At 35.0% G+C, this 17016-nt stretch overlaps 8 protein-coding genes across 16 annotated transcripts in view; 3 read left to right on the top strand and 5 right to left on the bottom strand.

Moving 5' to 3' along the window:
* The window catches only part of LOC125801273 (zinc finger protein 239-like), a 256548-nt gene that overhangs the window by 67398 nt on the left and 172134 nt on the right, over positions 1–17016 (top strand). The gene's annotated exons all lie outside the window — the stretch shown is intronic.
* LOC125801434 (zinc finger protein 239-like) overlaps positions 1–17016 on the top strand; it is a 223537-nt gene that overhangs the window by 67431 nt on the left and 139090 nt on the right. The window lies entirely within an intron of this gene.
* LOC125801215 (uncharacterized) overlaps positions 1–17016 on the bottom strand; it is a 236099-nt gene that overhangs the window by 108344 nt on the left and 110739 nt on the right. The gene's annotated exons all lie outside the window — the stretch shown is intronic.
* The window catches only part of LOC125801280 (zinc finger protein 239-like), a 316465-nt gene that overhangs the window by 189534 nt on the left and 109915 nt on the right, over positions 1–17016 (bottom strand). The gene's annotated exons all lie outside the window — the stretch shown is intronic.
* LOC125801206 (zinc finger protein 585A-like) overlaps positions 1–17016 on the top strand; it is a 308944-nt gene that overhangs the window by 183013 nt on the left and 108915 nt on the right. For 4 of the 6 annotated variants that reach the window (XM_049477565.1, XM_049477567.1, XM_049477563.1 and 1 more), the window contains exon 2: positions 6584–9123. In XM_049477565.1, the coding sequence (XP_049333522.1) occupies positions 6749–8053 (1305 nt within the window). In that variant the 5' untranslated portion in view covers positions 6584–6748 and the 3' untranslated portion in view covers positions 8054–9123. Of the gene's footprint in view, positions 1–6583; positions 9124–17016 lie in introns of those variants that run through there. The other 2 variants (XR_007438651.1, XR_007438650.1) reach the window with 1 other exon arrangement.
* LOC111190034 (zinc finger protein 239-like) overlaps positions 1–17016 on the bottom strand; it is a 250622-nt gene that overhangs the window by 133311 nt on the left and 100295 nt on the right. The gene's annotated exons all lie outside the window — the stretch shown is intronic.
* The window catches only part of LOC125801461 (gastrula zinc finger protein XlCGF49.1-like), a 256787-nt gene that overhangs the window by 163242 nt on the left and 76529 nt on the right, over positions 1–17016 (bottom strand). The window lies entirely within an intron of this gene.
* The window catches only part of LOC125801199 (zinc finger protein 271-like), an 883173-nt gene that overhangs the window by 829899 nt on the left and 36258 nt on the right, over positions 1–17016 (bottom strand). The window lies entirely within an intron of this gene.

Raw genomic sequence — 17016 nt, 5'->3', positions numbered from 1 at the left:
TTGAATCAGAATTCTCACAGTAATATATGTTTACAGAAATAGAGGGTCAGGTGGACGGGTGCTTGTGTTACAGAGTGAACAGGGTGGATTTAACACAAAACTGCTTCACAAGCCTCAGTGCTAGATAGTGTAAATAAAGCATCAGGCTGGAGGATTAACACAACAGTTCAGATATAATAAAGAAGACATTGTTTAGCTGTTTAATGCGTCTGAATTTGTATTTAAGTGGTAAATTAAATGGTTTGGTAGATGCTTTGAACAGAACAGAAGTATTGGGGATAAATATATATGGATCATTAGTCGGAATATGGTTTATATTTCATTTTATTTTTTTGGTCGAATGGTGAAAATGTTAGCTACAATAACTGTATTTATAATTATAATAATTATAACACAAAAATGATATTTGTATAAAAGGATGGGACTTTTATTGCGATGTTAGTTCTATCTCGGGTAAATCTTAGTGTTGCCTGATTCAATTACCTGTTCTAGAAACGGAGCTGACCACGTTTAGTATGCTCCGAGTTAAAGTTAGAAACTTATCTTCAGCCAAGTTAGTCTTAGTTCTTCCAATTCCCAGTGATTTAGGTTCGCATTGGTAAAGAAATGTGACACTTATGTGCTAAAGTAAATTTTACCATGCTTTCAGTGGCTGAAAGAAATATATTTTTTCTTATAATGTTACTTTTATCAAAGAGTTATGTCTCCTGAATCAGAATACATTAATAAAGTCCCAGCGCAAAACTGTATTACCCAGCAACACTAGTTTTAGTACAGTCAAACCTCTGAAATCTACATATTTATACTATTTGCCCAGTATAAAACATGCTGGCAGTGGCTAAAGAAATGTATTTTTCTCCATAATGCTTCTTTAATTAAACATTAAATCATGTCGTTAGACATATCTGTATATGTTTAACAAAATATTTAAAATACTGGTAACATTTATAATAAATGTACATCAATTAACCATGCTTACAACAGTTATTCCGTTTCTTCTCAGTTTTTTTCCATTCTTTTTGTTTAGTTGTGTATTTTTTTAAACAATGTCAAAGTGCTTAAAGTGTGATGTGACTTATTATTCTTATGGTCACATTCACATCTTTTATTGCATTGTATAATAATAATAATAATAATGATAATAATAATTATTATTATTAACTATTATTATTAAGTATTATTACAGTGTTTTAACAGTGTTTTATTAAACAGCATGGGCATAGATACTTTAATTTGCTAACATGTTTATTCTGTGTATTATTACAGTACAATATGGAGTTTTCTGTTAAATTAGTAAGCCAATCAACGTTAATAAAAAAAGTAAAATTCCACTTCTTACCTAACCTTCTCGGTAAAATCACTTTGAAAACTAATTATTTCTTTTTAGATTTAATATTTTAGAAGCTGACTTTAATTTGACGGGAATGTCACATGACTTTCCAGCAACTGTTGCTCATTTCACGGAGCTGTTGTCACTGCCCGATTTGTGCCGTGCATGCGCTCTGTAAACTGAGCAGGGGGCACAGATCGGGTAGCCACAGCTGTCAACACTTTTCGGCGCACAAGGGATTTGACTATTTTTGGACGAAACCTGTTGACTAAAGCAGATGGCATTTCCAAGGTTCTCTATCCATGTCATTCTACGTACATATCACCACAAAATATAAGCAAATTGATTTTAAGTTTTTGTGGAAAAATAAGACTCATCATATTAAAAGGTCCCAATTAGTTAAAAAATACGAGAAAGGTGGTATTAATGCATTTGACTCTGAAGCCATGATTGGCGCATTTAGGATTAAATGGCTAGAAACCTTTATTATGCATCAAAATTCCAGTTAAATTATCATACTTCCGTGAACAAATACTTCAGTTCTGGAAAATCATTTTTCAACATAACTTCTCTCATCATGGATCAACTTTATGGAATAATAGGGCAGTCACAGTGGGTAGGAACTCAATATTTATAAAAGATTGGTATGACAAAGGTATTGTTTTTGTATTTTTTCATCTTTTAGTGAAAAATTTAATCTTAGGAGTTTTAAAGATGTTAAGAAGGTGTGCAAAGCGATTCCTTTAGCATTGATTCTGTTAATCAAACAAGTCATTTTATATTCAAAGGTGACTGTTTCGATGCCCACATTAAAAGTGAACGACTGTAATTTAGTAGACTAAGTGTAATAATAAGACTATCAATGATGATTTGAAACAGAAGATTTACTATGAATATAATGGAGCTTCTTTCAAGAAACTTCCTAATAATAAGAATATAAATATGACTTTTGATTATTCCAAATTTGTAAACTGGCCCATATCTCCTAAAGTGAAGGAGACTCATTTCAAAATTATAAATTTGATTTATCCTGTAGCCCTGTTTCTTTAAAAAATATTCAAATTTGATGTTGAATTATGTACTTTTTGTAAGTCAGAAAATTAATCTCTGGAGCATTAGTTTTTTTCATGTCAATATTCGCACACTTTTTGGATGGACATCAGAAATTGGATTATTATCAAACTTAATATTCCTTCTTTTGAGGTGGAGGACATTTTGTTTTATATGAAAAACTTAAGTTCAGCTTTCTCTGATGCCATAAATATAATTTTACTTTTAGCAAAATACCACATTCACTGCAGTAAATGGAAGGGAAATAAACCCTCTTTCCCCCGTTTCATTAATGAATTTAAGTCATATTATTCTTCATTAAGTAAATTAAGAAAATGGAAAACTGCTAGTATCATCTCACACCAGATCTCTAGTAAGCTTTTGTCTAAGATTATCATTTTATTACGTTGCTCCTCTAGTCTGTATGTTTGTGTATGCTCCCCCTAGCTTCTAAATTGTAGCTGTGATCCTCTACAAGAGTTTGCTACTATTGTATATTGTTGTGTTTTGTATGTTGCTAAAAACAAAAACAAAAAAATCGGCGCTGTTAGATCGCTGATCAAGCTTAACTTCCGTTTTCTGAATTCTAGATAGACTGATAGATGTTTAAACTAATTATAATTAGAAAAAAATCTGTTAAAATGTATAAGCCTATGGTGTTTTTATTTATTTTTACACATACCAAGTCTGTAAACTACTTCACATTTCACATTTCTGTAATCTAGATAGACTGGGAGATAAATTACAAACAAAATACAAACATCAACCAGAAAATAATTTGTAATTCATAATAATAGATAATTATTAATAATTGTCTTTGTTCTGGAGCAGTTGATTTATAAACTGTGTCAAGTTAGTATTAACAGGTGTATAAGACATTTTAGAAATTTAATTAGTTTAGCATTATAGCAAACCTATTTGGGTTATACCCATCTTATGGGGGGTGGTCTTTGACCAGTTGTAGTACTTCTCAAGCTAACAAAGAATTTGTACAAAATGTACAAAAAACTTTTTTTTTCTTAAAATACACAGCATATTACTATAAATAACAGTTGTCTGCGCCTGGTTTTGCGTGTGTCTAACAACTAACTTCTGCATGGTACATTTTATCAGCAAGCTCATAAATTTGCCAAAACTCCGTGATTCATGTTTAGAAATGGGAACCAAATACCATGTCTCCAAATGTGGTCCTGTATCAATATCCTACTAACCATTAAAAATGAGGTACAACACGTCCATCAAAATATCAGTTTATTTTACTAAGAGAGAGCATGAGAGCGAACCCCCCATCCCTCTCAACACACACCACCACCCTCCTCCACCAACACACACACACACACTTTCCATGCCCATTCCTTTGTTGCAGGATGGCGTGAATGTAATAGAAACTCTTCACAGCTCTGTAAAACTTAAAATCCTTCATTTTGACAACACGGTGTACAAACTGTTGGTGCTGGCAAGTCATGTGACTACCGTCAAAATAAAAGTCAGCTTGTACAATTTTAAATGTAAAAATTGAAGATTAAGTGATCATAGCGAGGAGAAGTTCAGGTTTAAAAGGTAATTTCACTAAGTAACGTTATTTGGCTTACTGATTTAACAGAAAACTTGCTGTTTCACTGTAATAGTAAACACAAATGTTAGCAAATTAAAATATATTTAGCCCTGCTGTTTTTAAGAAATCCCAGTTAAACCATTAAACAGCTGCTCCTTTGCTGATACTTTAATAATAAAATACAATAAACATGAATTTGATGACAATAAGAAGAATCATCACACTTTGAGCAACTTGATAAAAATACACAATTTAACAGAATGGATTAAACTGAGAAGAAACAAAATAGAAGAAACTAACATTTGTGTAACAGAGTTAAAGACACTCCAAAAATAATAAAAAAAAAATACATAAAATAATATGAATCCTTAGAATATTATTATAATTATTTTATCCTTTAGTGAACAAAAGAGACTCTTGTTATGTTTAACACTCCTGTTGGAGGTTGTTTGATGTGTTGTAACAGTAAAAAGGTCATTATTTTTCTGTGATTTTATTTTGAACTACAATTCCCTGCACCAACAAGAGAACTGCGTGTTTTTATTTATTAATTATCCCTCCGCGCCCCCCGTAGTTCCGGAGGAGCTTGAGTGCAGCGCAGGAGGTAAACAGAGCTGAGGAGCTCCGTGAAAAAGTGCTGTTTTAAGCAAATATAAGTATTTTTGAGAAAATTACTGGAAAAATGAGCTCTTATATCAGTTCTAGTCACTCTTCTGTGCATTTTTAGCGGGTATTGAAGCATATTTTACCTAATAATTAATTATTTCTGCCCCGGTCGGGTTATCAGCTCTGAGGTACAGCCGTTTCAGCGCCAAAACACTACATGTGACTGAGCCTGAAAATGTGTGTTCATGTGCTGTATTTACTTCTGTTTCATATTTTATAGATATATGTGCAGTTTCAGATGCTTAATAATCGACTGGGACTATTTTTGTTGTGTATGTGCAGGTATGTTGTGGTTCTTTCTCAACGTTTTGTTCTGCTGAACCGACTACTATAGTTTAGATTTTCTGCCTCAACATGAGCCTAAACCGCAGCCTGAACTCCAGCCTGTCTGACCCGATGCATGAACTCGGGCTGGCGAGAATTCCCCCCGCTGTTCTCGGGCTCTGTCAGGTTCAGCAGAAGAAAATGTTCTGTGTTTTAATGTAATAAATCACACTGTGATTTTTGTGCTGATCCACCAGTTACAGCTTATCTGCGCGTATAAAGCTCAACGCATGAATTAATTGATGCGCTGCGCAGGTCAGGCAGAACGTGCGGGATTGAGTCGGGGATATGTAGGAGATGTATATGCAGTTGCAGACACTTAATAATCTGCTGGGTTATTTTTTGGTGTAAACGTGTAGAGAGAATAAAGGCAGGAGGAGAGAATGAGACCTGCCTCTCCGTCTGCTCTTTAACAAGCATACTAGAGCAGCAGACGAGCTGCTACATTAGGCTTGAGAAATATTTGGCATTATGATGTAAAATGCATCAGAATAAGTGGATTTCTAAAAATGTGTCCACAATATCTGACATAAATTTGTTAAATGACTCTAAACAAGACATCACATATTACTAAATTACCAATGTTTAAAAATGTAGTAGATCCTGTTAACTAAGTTGTGAGTTTTTAGGAATTTTAATGGTGAATAATGTCTAAACTTTTGTCATGTAATAACTAGTTGAAGCATTCATTATTATTATTATCATTATTATTGTAAGCACAGTTGACTGATGTAAACTAATTGTTAATGTTACCTGTATTTAAAATATTTTATTACATATACAGATATGTCTAACAACGTGACTTAAGGTTTAACAGAAGTAACATTATAAAGAAAAAATATTTATTTCAGCTGCTGACAGCATATTTTATACTGTACTATTTCACAATAGTACAATTTACTACTTATTTTATTATCTACATTATTTTATGCATTTATAAGTTAAAAAAAAAAGCTTTTATTAGTTTTAAACACTGGCTGTATTCGGAATGGCATACAACTATACTGCATACTGCACTAGTATGTACTGCATACTACACACTGCCCAGTATGTAGTATTCAGTACTCCAACATTTTTGATTGTAGTACCCTACACGCTCCCGTGACACACCAGTCAATGCTCGGTCAGCACCCCCCGCCATCACCCCCCCCCCCCCCCCCCATCACCCCCGTTATCATCGACCATAGCGTTGTTTCACTGTAAACATCATCATCTGCCCATTAAGGAGACATCGCCCAACCCTAATTACTGTCATTTTTTAAGATGTATGAAATATTTTATAATTTAGTGTAAAGGAAAAGGCTTCAGACATCATTGGTCACGTGATCAATGTAGAACGAATCAAGCTTCGGCACCGTGATTCAAACCACTGCATGTTGTTTTTTCGGCACGTTTCTTTCTTTCTTTCTTTCTTTCTTTCTTTCTTTAAGTTCTCAGTTTCTTGTGAGACCAGAACAGAATTAAGAGTGTCTGAACAGTGGGAAGTCCTTATAAAGGCACTAAACAGGTGGCTGGAAGACCACCAGCGCCCCCTTTTTATGGAAATATGAAGATGTCCCTGTAGTTTTATCTGTATAGTTTAACTGATTTAGGCAGTTCTGTTCAGTTAAATGACTTGCTTTTATTTTAATATTCACTGGCATTTTTGTCTTTTCCAGAAATGAAAATATTCTCCTGAAATTCATCACCAACAACCAGGATATTTATCAAAAGATCAAAGTTAAACTGCTGAAAGAGGTGAAGCACAAGCCATCCAGAAGAATCTCCAGAACACGCAGAAATTGTTTGCTACATTTAACAGACAAATAAAGCAAAGTCCCGACATGGAGAAACATCAGCACTCTGTCAAGAGTTTTACTAAACAGAGTGATCTAAAAAAACACCAGCGCATTCACACAGGAGAGAAACCGTATCACTGCTCAGACTGTGGAAAGAGTTTTAATCAACAGAGTACTCTCAAAAAACACCAGCGCATTCACACAGGAGAGAAACCGTATCACTGCTCAGACTGTGGAAAGAGTTTTAATCAACAGAGTACTCTCAAAATACACCAGCGCATTCACACTGGAGTAAAACCATATTACTGCTCAGACTGTGGGAAGATTTTTACTACCCAGAGTGCTCTCAAAATACACCAGCGCATTCACACTGGAGTAAAACCATATTACTGCTCAGACTGTGGGAAGATTTTTACTACCCAGAGTGCTCTCAAAATACACCAGCGCATTCACACAGGAGAGAAACCGTATCGTTGCTCAGACTGTGGGAAGAGTTTTACTACCCAGAGTAGTCTCAAAATACACCAGCGCATTCACACTGGAGTAAAACCATATTACTGCTCAGACTGTGGGAAGAGTTTTACTACCCAGAGTAGTCTCAAAATACACCAGCGCATTCACACAGGAGAGAAACCGTATCACTGCTCAGACTGTGGGAAGAGTTTTAATCAACAGAGTACTCTCAAACTGCACCAGTGCATTCACACAGGACAGAAACCGTATCGTTGCTCAGACTGTGGGAAGATTTTTACTACCCAGAGTGCTCTCAAAATACACCAGCGCATTCACACAGGAGAGAAACCGTATCACTGCTCAGACTGTGGGAAGAGTTTTAATCAACAGAATACTCTCAAAAAACACCAGCGCATTCACACAGGAGAGAAACCGTATCACTGCTCAGACTGTGGAAAGAGTTTTACTGAACAGATTAAACTCAAAATACACCAGCGCATTCACACAGGAGAGAAACCGTATCACTGCTTAGACTGTGGGAAGAGTTTTACTAAACAGATTAAACTCAAAATACACCAGCGCATTCACACAGGAGAGAAACCGTATCACTGCTCGGACTGTGGGAAGAGCTTTAATCGACTGGAGACTCTCAAACTGCATCAGCGCATTCACACAGGAGTAAAACCGTATTCCTGCTCAGACTGTGGGAAGAGTTTTACTACACAGAGTCATCTCAAAAAACACCAGCGCATTCACACAGGAGAGAAACCGTATCACTGCTCAGTCTGTGGGAAGAGTTTTAATCAACAGAGTAATCTCAAAAAACACCAGCGCATTCACACAGGAGAGAAAACTGTCCCAAATTTGTTCCACGGCAATAAAAAGCGCAAATCGTAAATCTTTCAGACAGAACACCTTATCCTACACAAATGTTTCACTTTGTCACTTGGGATACGTTCCACCAGAAACAAACATGAACTGAATTTAACAATGGATTTTACAGGTTCAGCAAAATGAATCTGATCCAGCGATGATGTTTATTGAATTTAATGTTATGTTTTCTCGTATGTTTGAATATTCCAGGACATTCTTCGTGAGTTTTTAGGTCAGTTTTTAGGGTAGTTACGGTAGGAGTTCAGTTCTGAAGAAGGGAAGGTCGTTTAAGTTCGAGTGAGGGCACTGCCAGTGTTTGCACCAGATGTTAGATTAGCATAATTTAGTCTTTAAAATTTAGATGTTGTTAGGAGTACAGTAGGATTCTTAGTCTGCAACTAAGCATTTTGGATCAAACCTTCAGTGCTTATGCCTAAAAGGTTTTGAATGCATTTAATCGCTTTTCTAGTATATACAGATTTAATTATTTCCATTAATTTCCAATATTTTTTGGGTGAAGCTACTGTCGCGCTGAGCTTTTTAACTGTCCCTGCGGAGCTCTTTAACTGTTAAAAAGCTCTGCACGACAGTAGGTGAACTCCCAGTTACGCAACAGAGGGGTGTGCATGCTAAAATCTAGTGTATTTAGTATCTTCTCTGCTTGTTACATAATTATAGCCTATCTAACGTTCCACTCTTGACCTTGTGGCTGTTTATGAGTGTTTTCTAGTTTTAACAATGTCTACCTTTTAGAAATGAATACAGGAATAGTCAACCATGCTAGAAATTAATCATTCATTATTGTGGCACTGTCACTATATTGCAAAAATATTTTATACAGTAAGGAACCTAAGTTTATTGTTTGAAATAAATGTTCTATTTGTTTAAATTGTCTTTTCATCTTTTTATCTTCTCACATAATTTAAACAAAATTTATAGGCCATTTGAATTGATAAATCATTCTAGAATCGAAAATCGTTTCTGAATCGAACCTTGACCCCAAAAATCGGAATCGAATCAAATCGAAACACTGAGAGATTCATACCCCTAATATTTACTCGTGTGTGTTTCAATAAAATTCTTTTATATTGCAAGATCTGCAATCTCGTGTTTTCTCACTATATGGTTGATAACCTTTCTGTGACCTGGAACCTATCCATCCTGAGCCTGTTTTATGTTATTATTTGGTGAAGGGTGTGATTGGAGATAACCACACCTGCACACTCTTATTTTTAAATGTTTTATTCATTTATATATACAGTTATTATTTTTCTGTTCACTTAATAATTTATTTAAAAACTGCTCTCTTTTGAACTGTCACAATGACACAAGGCTTTGGAGGTTGTTTGTACGTTTTCAGGAATCAGGAAGGTCAGAGTGTTTTCATCAACAGTGAGAGCTGTGAGGAGAACGTGACCCTGAGTGGCAGAGAAGCTTCACTGCTGTTCTGGGACCAGTGCATATGAACTAGGAGACAACAAGCTATCTGAGTGAAGTGCTGGGAACCTCTCCTCAGATATCCAGCACATGCCTGTTCTACACACCGTAAAGTCGCACACAGGCCAGAAGATCTTTCCATCCACTCTTTTCCTCTGTTTCATCTTCTCACAGACTTTAGGGCACATAAGGATTGTTTGGAACACAAGGACTGTCTGCTGTGTTCATGAAGGACACAGAGCTGAACAACATCATGATAAGAACTTGTTGCTCAGACAGGCTGGAGCTGATCACGTCATTGGAACTGGACAACAAGCTGTTAACTGGACTGGATAAATGTATAACTGCTTGGATTAAGTCTGGAGGGCTCCCTCTCTTTCTCTCTCTCTGGGTTGTGAATGTGTTGATCTATCACGATTTTATTACACTTGTGTTCACTCGTTGATGTACTTTTACTCTTTTCTAATATATATTTATATATATATATGTAATGCTGAAACTATGCTTTTTCCAGTGAACTTTCATACATTTTAAATTCTAAGCTCTGACTCATTGGTCATCATTTCGTGTTCATAACACTAACTTTACCAAGTGCAGATGCGGTCACTGCACTGCCGTGCCGACTGCAACCGAGTGTATTTGCTGTCAGGAGGCTATTGGGACCATTTGCTCAGAGATCTTCCCTGCAGAACCCTGAGCAGAACTTTTCAGATGCTTGTCTGAGAGCAAGAATTTTTGGAGGTGTTTATTCTCTCTCTGTGTGAGGTCCATGCAGAAACCCTGCAGCCCGTAAACAGCAGGTATTGCCATCCCATTAACTAGCCTGTTTATATACATTTAAATATTTAGCATGTAAAGTCCAGAGTTCATTAAGACTGATTGTTGATAAACTGTTAAAAGTTAAAAGGCTTGCTGGGTAGCTAGCTTCATTTAGCTAGTGTAAGCTAGCATTGGCTAGCTATCTTAACAAGGCTAGCATTAGCTATTGAGCTAACTAACTTAGCAGGCTAAGTAGCTAATGCTAGCTTTGTTATCTGTTAACTGTCAGCTGTGTGTCGTTTGGCTCATTCCGTGCAGCTCACAGCTGCTGCTTTTATAGTAACTCCAGTCGGACGGTCTGTACATCCCAGCTGTTCAGAGTTAAAATTAAAAAGGTGGAAAAAAGCCTCGGACTACACCCAGTATTGCTTCACCCAGGGGCAATACAAAGGTGCCCTCTTTGCATCTATTTTTGGTTTGGCTTTTATTATCCATTAAGGAACCAGTGTAGGCTAATAGTTATTTATATGTTAGGCGTTGGAGAACCAACCTCGAGACGTCACTTACAGCGCTGGGACAAGATGGCGCTACACTTACTTAAAAAATGACGTTTAGATTGCTTATTATTTTAACTCAGTTTCACTGACAACTGTTAAACTAATAAAATTTGTTAGAGTAATAACTCATCTTGCGAATTATATTAAATATTGAAGTGTTTAATGTCCACTTTATCATTAGCTAACTAAGACATTCCAAACTGAAAAAAAGTAGATAACGTCAGCTAAAGTAGTGTCGCGGTTATTTCACGACTCTTCTAGGCCTCCCAGAAGGGGAAGCCTGGACTAGCTTAAATGAGCTTTAGAGCTATCTAGTGATGCATCAATACAAAGTTTTAGTTTAAAGAAAGAAGGTGAAAACAGACGAGTGCCTCAAGATTAAAGAAAGGAGAAGACGAGTCTTTCCGAAGTTCTAAGTTGATCTTTTATTGTTCTTTTCGAAGTCAGCCAGATAGGGTCAGGAAGCTTCAGTCTTCTAACAACACAAAGGAATTACACACACTTTTATACAGTATTTGGGTGAATAACGGTGGGGGCTTTAAGCTCCACCTTTTAACATTATATAACTATACTTTGGTTGAATATAATCGTTACCAAACACATTCAGTTTTAGGGAGGATTCTTCCGGCCCCATTTCTTGGCGTCATGCCATATTCCCACTTTTGGAGTTAATCGTGGACAAATCAACATGGTACAGTTTTTTTAAAAACCCTGTCCTTCACCTGCCCAATCTTCTCATGGGAGAAGACTGACCTTGGGCCTCTTGAGACACTTGGTATGACTAATGAATCTGGTTAGCCTTTTCAGCCGTTCTGAAGAGCTTTTTCTCATAACTTCTGGGTACTTTCCAACAATGGCCAGTCATTATCATATTTCTTATCTGTCTCCCCCTCAGATCCCAGCTGCGCCTGGTACAGACTGGGCCTTACTGAGGAAGGGCAGACAGAGTTTTAGTAGAACTCAATGAACTCATTCATATATGGCCAAATGTACTAATATATGAGTAATATAACATATATTGATCACTAATATCCTAATTTAGGGCCCCACAGTAGATAACTAAAATATTCCACACTGAAATACAGTAGTTAACATTAGCTAACCTAGCTGGCTTAATCTTTCCACTCTGAAATAAAGTAGTTAACGTTAGCTAATCTAGCTAGCTAAAACATTCCACATGTAAACAAAGTAGTTAAAATTACCTAAAGTAGCTAGCTAAAACATCCCACACTGAAATAAAGTAGTTAAAATTACCTAAAGTAGCTAGCTGAAACATTACACACTGAAATAAAGTAGTTAACATTAGCTAATGTAGCTAGCTAAATCTTTTCACTTTGAAATAAAGTTAACATTAGCTACCCTAGCTAGCTAAAACATCCCACACTGAAATAAATTGTTAAAACTACCTAAAGTATCTAGCTGAAACAGTACACACTGAAATAAAGTAATTAATATTAGCTAACCTAGCTAGCTAAAACATTCCACACTGAAATAAAATAGTTAATATTAGCTAACCTAGCTAGCTATAAAGATTCCACACTGAAATAAAGTAGTTCAAATTACCTAAAGTTGCTAGCTGAAACATTACACACTGAAATAAAGTAGTTAACATTAGCTAACGTAGCTAGCTAAAGTTTTTCACTCTGAAATAAAGTAGTTAACATTAGCTAACCTAGCTAGCTAAAACATCCCACACTGAAATAAAGTAGTTAAAATGACCTAAAGTAGCTAGCTAAAACATTACACACTGAAATAAAGTAGTTAACATTAGCTAACGTAGCTAGCTAAATCTTTTCACTCTGAAATAAAGTAAACATTAGCTAACCTAGCTAGATAAAACATTCCACACTGAAATAAAGTAGTTAACATTAACTAACCTAGCTAGCTAGATCAATCAACTCTGAAATAAAGTGGTTGACTTTAGCTTACCTGGCTAGCTAAATCATTCCACACCGAAATGTAGTTGACATTACCAAACATTAGCTAACCTTGCTGAGAGGGGTCTGTGTGCAACAGGGGCTTCACAGTGCACATGCAATGTCAAGCCCCGGAAATGCACTCTCAAGCGCTACACTCACAATGCTTTTAGACAAACTCCCTTCAAATAAAATATAATTTATTATTTTTGTTTAAATTCCCCTTTATACACCAGAATGTCAGTGCAAGGTATGATAAAATACGAAGATGTACATGTTTAATACAAATAAAGTTTAGTATAAACAATATAAACCATATAAAATGTTGACTCAACCTAAAATTGATGTGCACAAATATTTTTATATCAGCGCTATAAACTAGGATTTAGAGGAGGAGTTATCTGCGATAACTAAAAGTCAATCAAAAATACAAGACAATTTAGATATAACCGGTTAATTAATATTAATATCTATACTGCTCTCATCATTTACACTTGCTAGCTGTTGTCATGTCTGTTACCGTTTGTAAAATTGCAAAACACACTATGGGATTTAAAAACTCTTATAAATCTTCAGAAGCGTAAAAGTGTAAAAAAGAGCTTGAAAGTGCATTTCAGGGGCTGGGTGGTGGTCACGCCCACGCCCACACCTAATTTCATTAAAATGACCTAAAGTAGCTAGCTAAAACATTCCACACTAAAATAAAGTAGTTAACATTAGCTAACCTAGCTAGCTAAAACATCCCACACTGAAATAAAGTAGTTAACATTAGCTAACCTAGCTAACTAAAACATTCCACACTAAAATAAAGTAGTTAATATTAGCTAACCTAGCTAACTAAAACATTCCACACTAAAATAAAGTAGTTAATATTAGCTAACCTAGCTAACTAAAACATTCCACACTAAAATAAAGTAGTTAATATTAGCTATCCTAGCTAGCTAAATAATTACACACTTAAATACAGTAGTTAAAATAAGCTAACCTAACTAGCTAAATCTTTCCACTTTGAAATGAAGTAAAAATTGGCTAATCTAGCTAGCTGAAACATTCCACACTGAAATATAGTTAACATTAGCTAACTTAGCTAGCTAGATCTTTCCACTTTCAAAAAAATTAAACATTAGCTAGCCTAGCTTACACACTTAAATAAAGTAGTTAACATTAGCTTACCTAGCTAGCTGAAACATTCCACACTGATATATAGTTAATATTAGCTAACCTAGCTAGCTAGATCGTTCCACTTTCAAATAAATTAAACATTAGCCAACCAAGCTAACTAAATCATTCCACACTGAAATAGAGTAGTTAACATTAGCTAACCTAGCTAGCTAAACAATTCCACTCTGAAATAAAGTATTTAACATTAGTTAACCTAGCTATCTAAATCTTTACAGTTTGAAATGAAGTAAACATTAGCTAACCTAGCTAGCTAGATCGTTCCACTTTTAAATAAATTAGACATTAGCTAACCTAGCTAGCTAAAACATTCCACACTGAAATAAAGTGGTTACATTTAGCTAACCTAGCTAGCTAAAACATTCCACACTGAAATAAAATATTTTCTAAGAACATCTCAGTAAGACAGGTTATTGTTAGTTGTTGAGGTTGTCTGTCAGTTTAAAGTATAGTTTGCTAGCAATAATTTTCTGATTAGTATCTGCAGGTCCCCATTAACAATTAATTAAATTAATAAGTAATACCAACAAATTACACTTCTTACTAGTTGTTTCTAAGTTGATTTCTGCTCGCATTGCAGTACTTATTAATTACTTTAATACTTAATTGTTTTAAGACATATTAAAAACAAGTTCATACATTTTTACCCCCAGTTACAATGACTAGTATGAAGTCCTTTTTCATGAAGCAATGTTTACCCAGCTATTAAAACACTCACTGATGTTATTTGCTCCTGCACAGTCACAAAGCCTTTTGCAGATCTGATCTGAGAAGCTTTGTCTCAATGCTTGATGGACAGACTATGTTTGCTGCCTTTTCCACATTTTTTTATCTTTCAGGCATGTTGCATGTCCTGTAAATGTCAGTGTTGGCATTTATGTATGCTTTCTCATTTTTAATCTATATGATTTTTAAACATATAGGTCTGATCCAGGGTCACTTTGCCCTCATTTCCCTCTGTCAGGTATAAAGTAAACACTGACGACTCATCCCTCAGTGCACAGAGGGGATTAGTTGTGAGATCAGCTGACACCGTCTCTTCGAAAGTGAAGGATACTGCAGTTGTTTGGGTCACTTTCGCAACACATTTTAGGTGAACGCAACATCCTCTCTGGTAGGGCGAGGCTCTTCCAAAGTTTTGTTCCATCTAAAAAAATAAATAAATACATAGCCACAATCATAATCTCTTCATTATAATTCAGGTATAAAACAGATCTATAAACTCATTTTGACTAGTCTTGTTAGCAGGATCATTAATTTTGTTTTTAATAGTAATATGTTTCCATTGATTTACATGAAATCTCACTTACATAATGCTCATTTTTACTACTGAAAATTCAATTCAATTAGTATTATTTAGAAATCCCTTACAGAAGTGTGGAATTTTACTAGTAAAAAAGTGATTATAGACAAGGGAAGTTTAATGTAAATCAGACAACTCCGTGTAGATATCTATATTTTATTTCTCCATATAAAAAATACACTTTTTTTCTAGTGAAAAATAATTTTAGAGATATTTGATATCAGATGAATAAACATTTGTATAATCAGAATTTATAATTAATATGGGTTGAGATGGATTGGATTGATTTGTACTAATAAAACATATTAAATAATATTAGATAACTGTAACTGGAGTTTTTACTGTTTTCCCATTTAAATCCATTTTTCATACAACCGCTTGCAAATATAAAAATACAACATGGCCATGTAAAGCCGTTTTAGCCTAAAGCCACACCAGCGATACAACTCTGGTTTCAGATATTACCTCATATCCTCAATGTAGTTCTGACTTACCATTGATTTACATTGGATTTTCCTTTTTTTTTTTTACTGGAAAAACTCCAGTTACAGATATATACAATGACTTTGAATTACAATTTCTACTAATAAAAATATATTTCTACTTTGATCTTATTTTAATATATTTTTAATTTATTACCATTAGTGTAAAATACAATTTACCAGTCTAAATTCCAAAATTTCGTAAATATAATAATAATAATAATAATAACAAGGCTAATGATTTACATTGAAATAGATTCTCTTTTATCTACAATTACATTATTACTAGTAGCAATTGAATTTGCAGATATTTTGAAGGAAATTGTAATTGTTAAAACCCCAGTTATAAATAGGAAAAATATTATTAACACTAAAACCTGAACTATACATACCCAAAATTAAATTTAAAAAAATATGGCACTAGGTAGAATTATAGTGAATAAATCTGTAACTGGAGTTCTTACTAATAAAAATACTAGACTTCAGAATAACTGAATGGGTATTTAATCCCTTTTTCCCCACAAGAAAGGCAACAAACAATTCCAAATTGTCCTGACAAATAATTGTCCAGCGATTTACACTATTTATTCTATAGTCAAACTTTAGTTTTAGTTGATTTGAGTGTAGTATAGTGTAATCCACAGTGTAATTAATGTAAAACATGGAGCAAGATAACTACAAGATACAGTTGTGGTCAAAAGTTTACATACACTTGTAAAAAAACATAATGTTATGGCTGTCTTGAGTTTTCAATAAGTTCTACAACTCTTATTTTTCTGTGATAGAGTGATCGGAACACATACATGTTTGTCACAAAAAACAGTCATAAAATTTGGTTCTTTCATAAATTTATTATGGGTCTGCAGAAAATGTCACCAAATCTGCTGGGTCAAAAATATACATACAGCAACAAAATTTGTCAATTTTGGTGATGTAGCGAGTTGTGTCAATCAAATTAGCTTCATGTCATGGCCTCTTCACTTCTTGTAAGTGATTCTGATTGACTACAGCTGTTGACTTCTCATGAGCCCATTTAAATAGGGCTCATTTGACCCAGTGATTAGACTCAGCTACAAAAGCTACAATGGGAAAGTCAAAGGAACTCAGTGTGGATCTGAAAAAGCGAATTATTGACTTGAACAAGTCAGGGAAGTCACTTGGAGCCATTTCAAAGCAGCTACAGGTCCCAAGAGCAACTGTGCAGACAATTATACGCAAGTATAAAGTGCATGGAACAGTTGTGTCACTGCCACGATCAGGAAGAAAACGCAAGCTATCACATGCTGCCGAGAGGAGATTGGTCAGGATGGTCAAGAGTCAACCAAGAATCACCAAGAAGCAGGTCTGCAAGGAT

This window comes from Astyanax mexicanus, chromosome 4 (assembly GCF_023375975.1).
Source record: "Astyanax mexicanus isolate ESR-SI-001 chromosome 4, AstMex3_surface, whole genome shotgun sequence".
Taxonomy (NCBI): Eukaryota; Metazoa; Chordata; class Actinopteri; order Characiformes; family Acestrorhamphidae; genus Astyanax; species Astyanax mexicanus.
This window is presented reverse-complemented; position numbering and strand designations above follow the sequence as displayed.